At 40.0% G+C, this 12,212-nt stretch overlaps 1 protein-coding gene across 1 annotated transcript in view; it reads left to right on the plus strand.

Moving 5' to 3' along the window:
- Positions 1 to 54: 54 nt before the first annotated feature.
- The window catches only part of POP1 (processing of precursor 1, ribonuclease P/MRP subunit (S. cerevisiae)), a 20,316-nt gene continuing 8,158 nt past the window's right edge, over positions 55 to 12,212 (plus strand). The window contains exons 1-10 of the mRNA XM_010142351.1: positions 55 to 175; positions 2,751 to 2,933; positions 3,780 to 3,955; positions 6,281 to 6,529; positions 7,061 to 7,148; positions 7,441 to 7,616; positions 8,178 to 8,428; positions 8,555 to 8,648; positions 9,437 to 9,548; positions 10,354 to 10,473. Coding sequence (XP_010140653.1) covers positions 55 to 175; positions 2,751 to 2,933; positions 3,780 to 3,955; positions 6,281 to 6,529; positions 7,061 to 7,148; positions 7,441 to 7,616; positions 8,178 to 8,428; positions 8,555 to 8,648; positions 9,437 to 9,548; positions 10,354 to 10,473 — 1,570 coding nt within the window. The remainder of the gene's footprint in view (positions 176 to 2,750; positions 2,934 to 3,779; positions 3,956 to 6,280; positions 6,530 to 7,060; positions 7,149 to 7,440; positions 7,617 to 8,177; positions 8,429 to 8,554; positions 8,649 to 9,436; positions 9,549 to 10,353; positions 10,474 to 12,212) is intronic.

The raw sequence follows: 12,212 nt of genomic DNA on the forward strand, positions 1-12,212 counted from the left end.
AGGGGCGGGTTGGTGTCATCCTCCTCTCCCCACACCCCCAGGGCCGTGCCGGAGATGTCTGGGGCGAAGGAGAAGAAGCGGGCCAAGAAGATGAGGAACCAGCCGGCCAGCGTAACCTTTCCTTCAGAGCTGAGCGCCTTCCCTGGCGGGGGGAGCAGAGCCTGCCAGCCTCCAGGTACGGCCGGGGGAACCCCTGCCCGGGGCCGCGGTGGGTGGCGGTGGAGGGCTTGTCGCCGCGCCGCAGGACTGGGCGTCCCAGTATCCTCAGCCCCGACGGCCGGTGTGAGAGCACCCCAGAGCTTCGACCCCCTTGTGGATGCCCCGAAGGGCCGTTGACTCCTTCAGCCCTGGTTCTGCCATAAATCTCGTTAATACGCGCTTCTCCGTGTTACACGATTACATGATTCTTCACATGTACTGAACATCTTCTCTGTTACGTGATTCTTTACATTCTTCAATTAAATCCCTATCCTGCCGCTGTGGTTTCTAGTCTTAAAATGAATTTGGGTGTTATACGCCATCCAGTGCCCTCCCTTCTCTTTCTGTCAGAGGTAAGAGCTGCGGGAGGAGCTGGTTTAGCCTGCCGGCCCTAGGATAACCGCACTGTTTTGCGGCAGATCAGCGTGCCCAGCTCATCTGTCTTTTGTGGCTGTCCTTCCTGAGGGGTATTGGCAGGAGGCAGCAAGGCATTTCCCTAAACTGGCAGTGTTTCTAGGCCATTGCTGGAGCATTTTGTATACAGATAACCTTTGCAGCTGAAAACCGAGGGATCCTGCCAACCTGTATGCCAGGTGCTTTTTTCATCTGTGTGTTTTGACCTGCATCCAGTATGCTTCTATTGGACTTAGATTTCCGCACCCCCCGCCCCCTTATTTCATGGTTTTATTTTGTTACCTATATTTTGGCATAAGAGCAGGGCCTGCTACTGCAAGGCCTTCAGAGGTTGCCAAATTGCATCTCTGTGTTGGAACACAAAAGTGCTTAAGTATCATGGTGTATTTAGGTGACTGAAGAGTTCCTAAGGAGGCAGAATGACATAGCAAATTATGGTCTGCTCTAACGGATGATTTTGGAATATTATTACAGGAGTACTGCCGCATTTTTCTGAACACATTTTTCTAACTTTATTTGAGGCAGGGAACTTCTGAGATTACGTGGTTATGTTTTTCAGTCCTGTTGAATAGAATGTGTTTTCATCCATTTAATGTTATTTTGTAGTATGAGTATCTTGGTTTTACAGGGCTATTTTGTAGAACCGGGAAAGAAAAAGTATAAATAGGAGTTATGAAACTATGCATCTACATAGTACCTGAAGTAATTGAATTTTTATTTGGGTATTAAGTCAGTCACTGTCTTTTGAAACACTCTCCCATCTTCAGATTAAAATATTTAGTTCCTCTATTCTTAGGAAAACTTGATAGTGAAAGGATGTGTTTGTGATATGAGTTAATTGCTGTCCCATTACCCTCCCACGATTAACTCAGGCTGTAGGTCTACACAGATTTGCTGACTGAGGCAGCATCCTTCCCTTTCTCCCTGCTATTTTCTTCTCACCTTCACCTCACTGTCTGGACAACACTGCCCTCTGCCATGTGGAGAACCCAGATCAGGAACTTAGAATAAAACCTACTCTTTCCACCCCAGATTATTTTTGCATCTGAATTGCTGTAGTTCTGCATGATGTGTGATTGCATCGGGGCTGCAACATCATTGCTGCTGAATATAGAACTTTAGGTCCATGTTTATTTGAAATGGGAAAAGAAGGTTCTTTGCCATTTTAAGTTCGCATAAATTGATGCTGCTGGAGGTGAATCTGCTCCTGGTTGTTCCTCATGCCAGTGGTAGTGTTTTGGGGACAATGGGGTAGGCTTGTTTAAGAAGCTGATCAACCTGAAAACCAAATTTTTTTTAATCTCTTACTCCGTTTCTCCTGACACACAGGTTGATTTTCACTAGAGAAGCTCCCTGAACTGTATGGCCCCATGTTCTCTGAAGCACTTGTCTTGATGCAGTGAGTGGGGTGGTAGAAATGGCTGGCTGGGGCCTTTTTAGTTCAGTTGTCCAGCATGACTTCCTGAGAACCATATCTCAAGTTCTACTAAAAATCCTAACCGAGGCTTAACTGAGTAGTTGAATGTAAACTAATCTTTAAATACAGACTTCAAGACCCTCTTAAACATGAAGTACTGTCAGGCACTTACCACTCTTGAAAGGTATTTCTGCACCTTGGGGAGCTTACTGTAAACTTTAGTTATTTAATTTCAGTATTGATTTAAATGCCTGTACCAGCCAACCAACAACACCTGTACCATTACTGCACCAACGTACGTGTGAGACGATGTGGGAAAAAATCTAGGGGCGAAAGGGAAAAGTACTAACTGATGATTTGGTGCTGAAACCCTGACTAGACAGTAGTAAAGATCACTGTTGGTGTTGTGTAGGCTGATTTTAGTCAGGTCTTCCCTACTGAGCCTCGTAGAGTGTTAGAGGCAAAGTCCGGATATGGTACCATTTTCAGAATGTGCAGAAGTTACTTAAACTACTGCAGGCTTCCTGCAGGACAATGCAAAATTTTTATTTCATCCTGTAAAAAAGAACTTAATTCTTCTGATTTCTGATGGCTTTTTCAGGTACATATAGGAGTACACAGGAGGAATGTGCAATGCAATCTTTTAAGGAAAGATTATAGTTATCAGTTACTCAGACTGCTTTGTATTTCTGTTACCTCTTTTCATCTCTAAACCCTCCAGGAGATGGTTGCTCTGAGCAGCAGTATCAGCAGCAGAAATTTCCGAATCAGTCATCTGCGCCTTCTTACAGGAAAGACCAGTATTTTCCAAGAGGGCAAAATAGAGGAGAGAGAGGCAGAGGAAGAGGAGGATGGCAAGGAGGATGCCAGCGTGTTTCTGAGGAAATGCCAAAATACATAACAGGTTTGTGTATGAGAAAAACGGTCATAATTTATGTCCAGGGCAGCTAGCTGGTGATTAAGTTTGCTGTTTGTGTTTTTGTGCAAGAGCATTGGAACTGATGCTGTGTCTTTCCTAATTTTCTCCCAAAGTTCAGTGGTTGTCGTGAACTGGAATGAATGACCAGCTGTTGTTCAATGAGTCCTTTCAGATCTCTGATTTGAAAAGTTGCACTTACTTGTAATGACGGATATGCATTTTGGTTTCTGTTTGCCTGCAAAATGAGTACTGACAGTCATCTGCTTCTAATGTAACCAGTGAAACTGGCTTTGCCCATTATGTGAGTTAAAGAACTTTTCATCTAACAGAACACTTATTTAGGAGAACAGATAGCTTTTCAAAATGTATCAGTGGAATTAGATACATTTCCACAAGCATGAAACAAGACCAACCTCTGGATTTTATTTGATCGTTTTAAAACAGTCTGTACTATGATTACTGCTTTTTTTTTCGATGCTGAAGGGTTGGGGGTTTTTTTGTCTCTCTGAATACCATCTGAAAAGATTGCTACTCTAATAAAGAAGTACTTAATGCAAATAGGACTCGTTGGTTATACCAAGAAGGTATAACCAATGACTTTCAGATTCATTCATGTATACGTATTTGCTTAACCATATCTGTAAGCTTCAGAATATCTAAAGAACTGAAAATTCTTCAGTAACAGTATTTAGTATTTACTTTTATCTCAAGAAGTCATTAGACTGATGTGCTAGGAATAGCCTGCTGCTGGAACTCAGTAATTTATGCCCAGGGTCCTCTTCTTTGATTTTTGCTGTTTGTCATGCTCTGATGCAGTTCTTTTTGTTCCAGTGTCTACCTTTGCTCAAGCTCGTGCTGCTGAGATCAATGCCATGTTGAAAGCAGTTGCGCAGAAGTCTTCAAACTCTCTAGTTTTCCAGACTTTACCTAGGCACATGCGAAGACGAGCTATGAGTCACAATGTTAAACGCCTACCCAGGCGGCTCCAAGAAATGGCCAAGAAAGAGGTAAAAGTGTGTTTTATAGTATTTGATAAACTGTGTAGTGGGCATAGCTAATGCACAGTGTTCATCTGTACATTTATTAATATTCAGACCTGATCTTACTTGCAAAACTTCCCTGCATACACAGGTTCCCAAACTTTGGCTGACATTTGAATTCAAAATGCAGGAACGCATCAGTTTTAGATGGTTCAAGAAGATCTCACTAACCACTTGGCTTTGTGATTATTGGACATCTTGAGAAGTTTCAGAGTAGTGATGATAAAAGGGTCCACTGCAGGAGGGTTTGTTCAGGCAGTGCATTGGTCCCAGGTGATCCAGAAGTCCTCAGTGACACCTGTCTGCCTTGCACTCCACCAGAGCTGTAGGATGTGACCCTGCTGGCCTCAAGCCAGCACAGCCCATTCATGACCAGTGTGATGGTTCATGTGTTGTAGCTCAGATGTGTGAGGTACAGTGGAGTGATTGGCATGCAGCTGAAGACATACTGATTGACTATTCCTGGTTGCTTATTAAATTCTTTCAGTTTTGTGGCAGTATCTCAACATTTAGTTAGACTGCTGCTGTGGAGTTACTTGCTCCTTACCCACTGTAGGCTTCTGGTGAGTTTAAAAAAAAAAATTTAAAAACGCAGGATTTCACTGAGAAATGATCTGTCTGGTGTTTGGCATCAATCATTTTATTATCTCTAGACACTTACCAAGAAAACTCACTTTGAGAAGTTTTCTATATATTAAGGTTGACTGATTAAGGTATTTCTTGCATTCTTTTTTCCCTTGCATTGTCTTTATTTTCTTTGAGACCTTATGGCCTCCACCTTGAGTTCTTGAAGACAATTTTTGATTCAAAAATTGCTTGGGTTACTTCCACACGTGTTCCTTAGGGTGTGTTTCATTGTATCTTCATAACCTATATCTTTTTTTTTACTGCTCTGGTTGGCATTCTTTTTGCTTTGTCAATCATGGCAAGAGATGCAATTTGGCCGGTTTTCTGAGAACCAAAGGAAGAAGGCATGGGATATTTTGTGTAGTTAGTTATGTGCTCTATCCTTGTTCAATAATTTCTTTAATGTTTATGCTTGGGTTTTTTGTGTCCTGCTTTTTTAATTCCTTTCACATGATAGCCTTTCTTGCTTCTCTGTGCATGCTCACACTTATTCTTCTATCCTTGCTTCCATTCTTTGTATGATTCTTGGATTTTTGTGATTATTTAATTGGTCCTGGTGCAGCTGTATTTCTTCTGGTGAGTTTTCCCTCTTCAGGTCTTCTGGTGTACTTTGCAAATGCTGTTTTGTTTCATGTTTTCTTGCAATTTGTCTTATCTCCTGCACTATTTCCTTTTGTAAACATTCTACCTATTTTCAGTGTTTGAAGTCTGCTTCTTCGAAGTTAACTGTTTCAACTCTGCTGCATTTTCTTCCTTTTTCTGAGATCCTTTATCATGACCATTTTCATCCAAACATTTAGGTGGACCATCTCTTATCTCTTGATGAACTTAAAGACACACCTTTCTTATCTACAATACCACATCCCTTTTTCTCTAATTGTCTTTCTGAACCGATCACTCACATACCATCGATCCAGTAGTGCTCTGTAGTGGAATGATGGGTCTGATGAGAACACTTTTTTTTTTTTTTTGAGCATTTCTATTTTGATTTCATGGGTTGCTTCAGTGTTTCTGTGCTCTTGGCAGTGATCTTCTAGCATTCTCACTCCTTTGCTATTCTTATAACCAGTGGTCTGTTGTCAGCTATTCCTTAGTGAGCTTACAAAGGACATACTAAGAGCTTTTTTGTATGTCTTTTAGTCCTTGTTTCTTTCTACCAATTCTCTTCACAAAAAGATGAATCAAATATCAATTGAGAGAGTGAAGCCTTCCTCTCCAGCGATTCGTTCACCTGTAATAATTCAGACCTTAATTGGGTATTTATCAAGAATTTGGTCAAGACATGACCACAGCTCTTTCTTGTTCACTTCTACACGTTGTAGAATCCTTAGGGTCCTACCTGGTAGTCTGAGGGTCCATATTGCTTCTGTATGAGCTCAAATCTCCAGCTGTTCCTAATGTCACGTTCAGTTATCTATATTGATGTTGGTCAAAACCTTCACACAGGAAGTAGTAGGTCTTACTGTTCACTGATAAGTTTCTGAATGTGTGGCTTATCTATGGGTTCAAAGGGTTAATTAGCCTCAAGAATTATGGGGAACTAACATGAGAATAAAGTATAACTTAATGCTAGTGCTTACTGTATGCTTGTATGTGTCAGCCTTTTTCTTCTACAGAAATTTGTCCTTTTGAGATTTATTTCAATAGCCTCTCTTTTAAAAACAGGCAGAGAAAGCTGTACATCAGAAAAAAGAACAGTCGAAGACTAAATGCCGCAAAGCTAGAAGGCGCCACATAAATTTGGTAGCGGAGTTTAATCGCAGACAAAGAAAGAATATTTGGCTGGAAACGCATATTTGGCATGCAAAAAGATTTCATATGGTAAAGAAATGGGGATACTGTTTAGGAAATAGTCCTACAGAGAAGAGCTACAGGGCCTGTTACCGAGCCATGACCAAACACTGCCTTCTTCAGGTACCACATTTACATCTGTTTTCATTGTTACTTTGCCAAGGTAAATTAATCAACTGTTTTCTGTCTCTTTGAAGTAGCATTGTGTCAGCTGTTGATAACTGCTAGGTATGAAATGAGGGATTTCATAATTTTAGTGAAAAGTGGCAAGTATCGGAGAGAACAGAATGAACCTTTTGAAGAGTCTTGCGGTAACTGAAATACTACCTCTGCAGTCTTCTCAAGAGCTAAGGGATTCATTAAATCCTTGCATCATCTTCCTGAGCAGGATGCTCTTGAAGACAGGTGCTTTGTTGATGTCCTTTTTGGTCTGTTGTTTTGAGAGACAGGTAGGCCCTCATATGAGAAATACTTGACAGCTCTCCTGTAACTAATAATTTTAAGTTAAAAAAGAAAAGTAATTTCTCTTTGGTATAAATTTTAGTGAATGAAAAATTACTACTTCAGTGTAAATTGTGAAGCTCTGTTTGGTCCGTCCTTGCCAGACTCACTTTCAAGAGTTATTCTCACTTTACTACTATCCTGTTGTTGCAGGACTTTTCGTATTATTGTTGTCTGGAGTTGACTGGTAAAGAGAATGAGCTTCTGAGGCAACTTGCTCGGATATGTAGCATTGATGCAGGTAAACTTTATGTATTTTAAAATAAAGTTAAGACTGAAGGATAACCCGTCATTTTCCTTTTTTAATATCCTACCAATCTCAATAGAAGTAATGGAGTTGATACTGAATTGTGATTTGGTTGAAAAAATAATCAAACTGTCTCATACGAGGACTAGACATTCTTATTTTCACTTGCTTATTAATAAACTAATTCCAGTACAGCATTAGCAGTCCAGCAGCCAGACTGAATTTCAATTCTTTGTTTTTTAAATAAGAGACTGTTTTGTTTTTCAATAAGTATTGTCTTCTTTAGGCTTAACATTTGAAGAAGCTTGTTGTCTGTCTGGAAGATTTGAGGGTACCCTGAATCTTTACCGAGCAGATCGCTATCCTGAGGATATGCTTGGTCCTGTTACATTTATTTGGAAGCTCAGGGATGGGTCTGAGAACAGACAGCTGTGGATCTGGATGCATCCAGCTCTCAAACAGGTATTTACTTCTGTATGGCTGAGCTCTGATTTCTTTATGCATTGTACATTTTTAATGCTGAAAAGGGTACCTTCTGAAAAGTGAGGAAGAGCTGAATATAATACGTGGCTTTAGAAATTGGAAGACTGTTTCCACTCGAACAGTATTTATGTTCTTCAGCTTGTTTTTATAAAGCTTGTGCAGAAGGTGCATGCCTCAGGATTTTTTAGTGTTTGTGCTTGTTAAAAGTTTTCTAGTAGCACTTGCTTCAGGGTACATTTGCAATATGATGTTGCTCGATTCACATCCTTCCCACTGACACCCCCAACAGGCTAAGTTTAGTCTCATCACAAATAATCATAATCTGATACTTAGCTATAAACTTTAAAAAAATAAAAAAAAGTAAAATTTTGAGTGCCAGCAATTTTTCTTATGTTAATTTGAGAGAGAATAAATTCTTAATATTCAATATTACTTTCAACTCTCACTAGCGAGCCTTGGAGTTAAATTGATATGGGAAAATAAAAAAACTTTGCAATGCACTGCTTGTCATCCTAATCCAGGTTTTTCATTTTTCTTAAGGACATACTGAGAGAGTTAAAAGCAATTTTTCAGTGTTCAGAGCCTGAAGAAATCTATACTCCCGAGCCTGTTACAACATCAATTCAAGAGGAAAAACAAGCAGATGTTGTCCTAAGCCTTGGCAAGAAGAGAAAGATGGAGGATAAAGAAGGAGAAAAAGCTGTCCCAGTTAAAAAAATAATTGGCCACAGCACTAGAGATCCGTTCCAGTCCTACTCTTGGATCTCGCAGACTACTGGCATTGTGATCAGGTTTGTCCATAGTGAAGTCAGAAACTGTGACCCTTAACCACTTAATATAGCTGAATTCTGGCTTAACAGTACTGGGGGAAAAAAATTGTGTGTGTATGATTGTACCTACAATTTTCCTCTGTTCAGTGACAGAACCATGGAGATTCTCAGATATCGGCTGATTGGCCCATTATCACACTCCGTCCTTACAGAGACCCTGAAAGCTGCTTCTCTTCAAACAGTAAGGAAACTGGCAGTTTGGATATTACTGTAGTTTTGATAAGGTTTCTAGAATGCGCAAGCTTGTTTTTGCTATAAAGAATCATAAACTATCTACCCTTACTTATTGTAAAGGCTAGCCAATGTATTTCTACTCTCTTCTCTTCTCTGTATTGAGCCTCTTGACTAACACTGATCTCATGAAGAACTCCTATCTGGATTTTAATTGGGGTAGGAAGAAATTAGAAGCGATAGTGCTGTTGAGCAGGCTATGTAGTTTCTGCTGTAGTGATGTATTCTGCTTAGAGGATCAGAATAATTCATATTCTCTTTGACAAACTGTAGATCATGTTTCTTGAGAAATGAGCTTGAGCACCTAGAGCTAAAGGCCAAGACATGTAAGAGATTGTGTCTTCAACCGAATATGCAATTTCTCCGGGATTTAGTATTTTGTCCATCTCTTGGCACACAGAATCACTGTGATTTTAATGGGGGGTGTGGGGAGAGGCTGTTGTCTCTTGCAGTAAATGTGATGTGGCCATGAAACCTCTGGCTTTCTGTAAGAAATAACAACAGAATTGGGAAGCATTGTGGATTACTTCGTTTATTTTTGGAACACATGTTAAATTGAACAGCTTAGTGGAGATTACGCTGGAGTATAGGAATAGACTGCATCAGTAAAAAATTGTTTTGGTTTGAAACTTGAAGATGAAGAAAGTGACCTTAGTGGTTAAGACAAACTGAAAGTGAATTCATACTGACAAAATACTGAATAACCACTTGAGTTTAATTAGATCTGTTGTTTTCCAGGAGATGGCAGATTCAGAGACAGAACTGAATAACTGGTGGGTAGAAAACTGCAAGGACTCTGAAAAAGTATCTCTTCATCAACGTCAAAGTGCTATCTTTGAGCTATTAGAAGGTATTTGGGCATGTGGGTACTGTGGAAGGAAAGGGAGACTTTTAAACTCTAGTGGTCAAAACAGACTCGCTAAGTTGACTCCAGGTTGGAAGTGCTTATTTTTATCTTGATCAAGAGAGTGATGCCATTGAGTGTGTGCTTAGGTAATTACCATGGCATATCAAAGATTTGAGAAATGTTACATTAAGGTTTTTTTTTAAGGGAATTTTAATCCTCTGTGTAGTCCAAACTCTTAATAGGTAGACTGAATCTTGTTTCTTATCTTCATGAACTTAAATTTGACATCGCTGATGGAATATACAGTCTGACATATAGTCTCACTCTCTCCTCCAATACACACCTAATTAAGGCAATAGGCTGTACAATACCTCCACAGATAAAATGATAGGCTCCTACCAAAAGTGAAAGTAATATACTTTACTTTATATATTTTTGTTTCACGAACAGTTTTATATTTGGCTGAGTTGTAAAATATTGTAAAGTTAACATCCCCTCACTTTGTAGTACGGAAGCAGGTAAGGAACTGGCGTTGGTAGATCTCACAGTATACTCAAACTATCCAATGTGAGGCAGTTAAGCAGAGATGAGGTAACACTTTTTTTAAAACTTTTTTAACTTTTGTTACTGGACATTTACCAAGCATGGGTGAGTTTTCAAAACATGTTAAATCGATTGCTCTGGATTGCTTCTCTGGCTTAGACTGGTGCTGCATCCCTGAAGACAAACATACACAAAACAGTAGTACAGAAAAAGATCAGAACATAATGATGGTTTCATGGCAATGTTTATCTGTGTATTTTTAAAGGGATAAGTTCACCATCAGAAATGCCACCAGGTACAATACTGGGCCTCACTGTTGGAGATCCTCGAGTTAATTTGCCAAAAAAGAAGAAAAAAGCCACGCCAGACTTTGAAAAATACCAAGGTAAAATGCTTTGCTTATACTATGCTTCTTCTGGAACTGCCAAAGGCAAGAGATTCAGTTTCTTTCTACACTTCTGGTTTTTGTTTGCTGTCATCTTCTACTGATTGTCTCTTGCTGTTTTCTTCCAGCATTTGATTTCAGAATGTTTCCTTCCCCTTTCCGCAGCCCCTGGCAGAACAGAAACAGTTTGGAAGTTGCATAGGTTTTAGAACTGAAGTTGTGAGGGAGGGACATGCACCAAAGCTGGTCTTGTGCTCAGTGGAAGCCTCTGTCTGACAATACAGATGATCCAGGTTCGAATCCTGGCAAGGCCAACCAGGTGCTAAAAGCTGCTTACCAGGTGTTTGTTTGGTATTTAGTCTTCCTGATGCTTTTTATCTCTTCACGAAGATTTCTGATGTTTCTGATGTGTAGTCCTACAATTATGAAAGTTGCAATTCCACTGGAAAAAGAAAATTCCCATAGCAAGATTAGTATTTCAGATGACTGGTTATGTTAAAAATAAGATAGAAGGATGACTTTTGAAACTCCTTTCAGTGCTGACCAACACAACGTTTGAGGACAAAATTCAAGTTCAGATGGATGTCAATGTCCTTGGGAAATGTGCAAAAGCACATGCAGTATACAGTGGGGTTTGTGTTCAATGCTGGGTAGGCATTTCCAAGTAGGTTGACTGGACTCAGTGCCTCACCTATTATGAGAAACATAATAGCCTGCTAGTAAGCAGTAGCAAACAGGACAAGTTGAAGGTTCCAGAGACTTGAAAATACTTAATCTCCTTGGTGGTGTGTTGCAAGACTAATATAGACTTACCTTTTACTTAAATCAGGTTGAACACCTATTCCAGTTACTGTTTTTTAGCTCTCTGCGCAACTCTCTGTTTGGATTTTCCTGCATCCTTCTGGTCTCTGTATCTAGAACAGCGTTTCTCCTGTTAATTAGTTCTGCTGAGCTTACTTTCTCATCATTAATGTTCCTGTTGGAAATGCTGCAGCACACATGACCTCTGCTTTGGTTCTTTCTTGCTGAGGAGTAAGGTGAGCTCTATAGCACTTGTTTACAGATACTGGTTTGAGACAGTAGAGGAGTTAGCAATTACAAGAAGTAATTTGTCTCCATTCTGCTTGTTATGTCTGTGAAGATGTTCTAGAAAGCAAGATCAGCAGAAGCTGTCCAGGCATTGGAAATGTCTTATAGTAGTTTCTCTCCGACTGCCAGAGCTGGTTATCTCTTAGGAAAACGGGCCGTGGTCAAAAGGTGATGATTTAAGACAGGGAATCAAGAGGAAGACAACACCTATGACTTTTTGCCTTTGGCTGTCTAGAAATGGCCATCTTCAAGATCTTGCTACTTGGGGTTATCCTTCACTTGCAGAAAATCTTCTAAACCACAAACATTCAGAAAAGCTGGTGATACTTTCTGGTTCCTTTCTTGAATGTATTTTTTATTTCAACATGAACTTAAAACTGCATCTGTCCTCTCTGGCTTTTATTCAGGAGAGCGACAAGGTCCTTGTTCAGCTAACGAAAGAAAGGTGCGATACCTTCTAATTCTGGTTCTGCTAAAGGACTTGACGTTACACTTCACTATGTAAGCTGAGTAGGCAGGATGAAAGAAGGCAATCCAGCTGTCTTCTAGTAGAAAATCAGAAGGACATCATTGTAAGGGAGTAGAAAAGAGAGGGCAGTCCTCCTACAAAAGCAGTTAAGGAGAGAATAAGAGGGACTAATGGTTCAGCA

Source organism: Buceros rhinoceros, unplaced genomic scaffold (assembly GCF_000710305.1).
Source record: "Buceros rhinoceros silvestris isolate BGI_N320 unplaced genomic scaffold, ASM71030v1 scaffold11108, whole genome shotgun sequence".
NCBI classification, from domain to species: Eukaryota; Metazoa; Chordata; class Aves; order Bucerotiformes; family Bucerotidae; genus Buceros; species Buceros rhinoceros.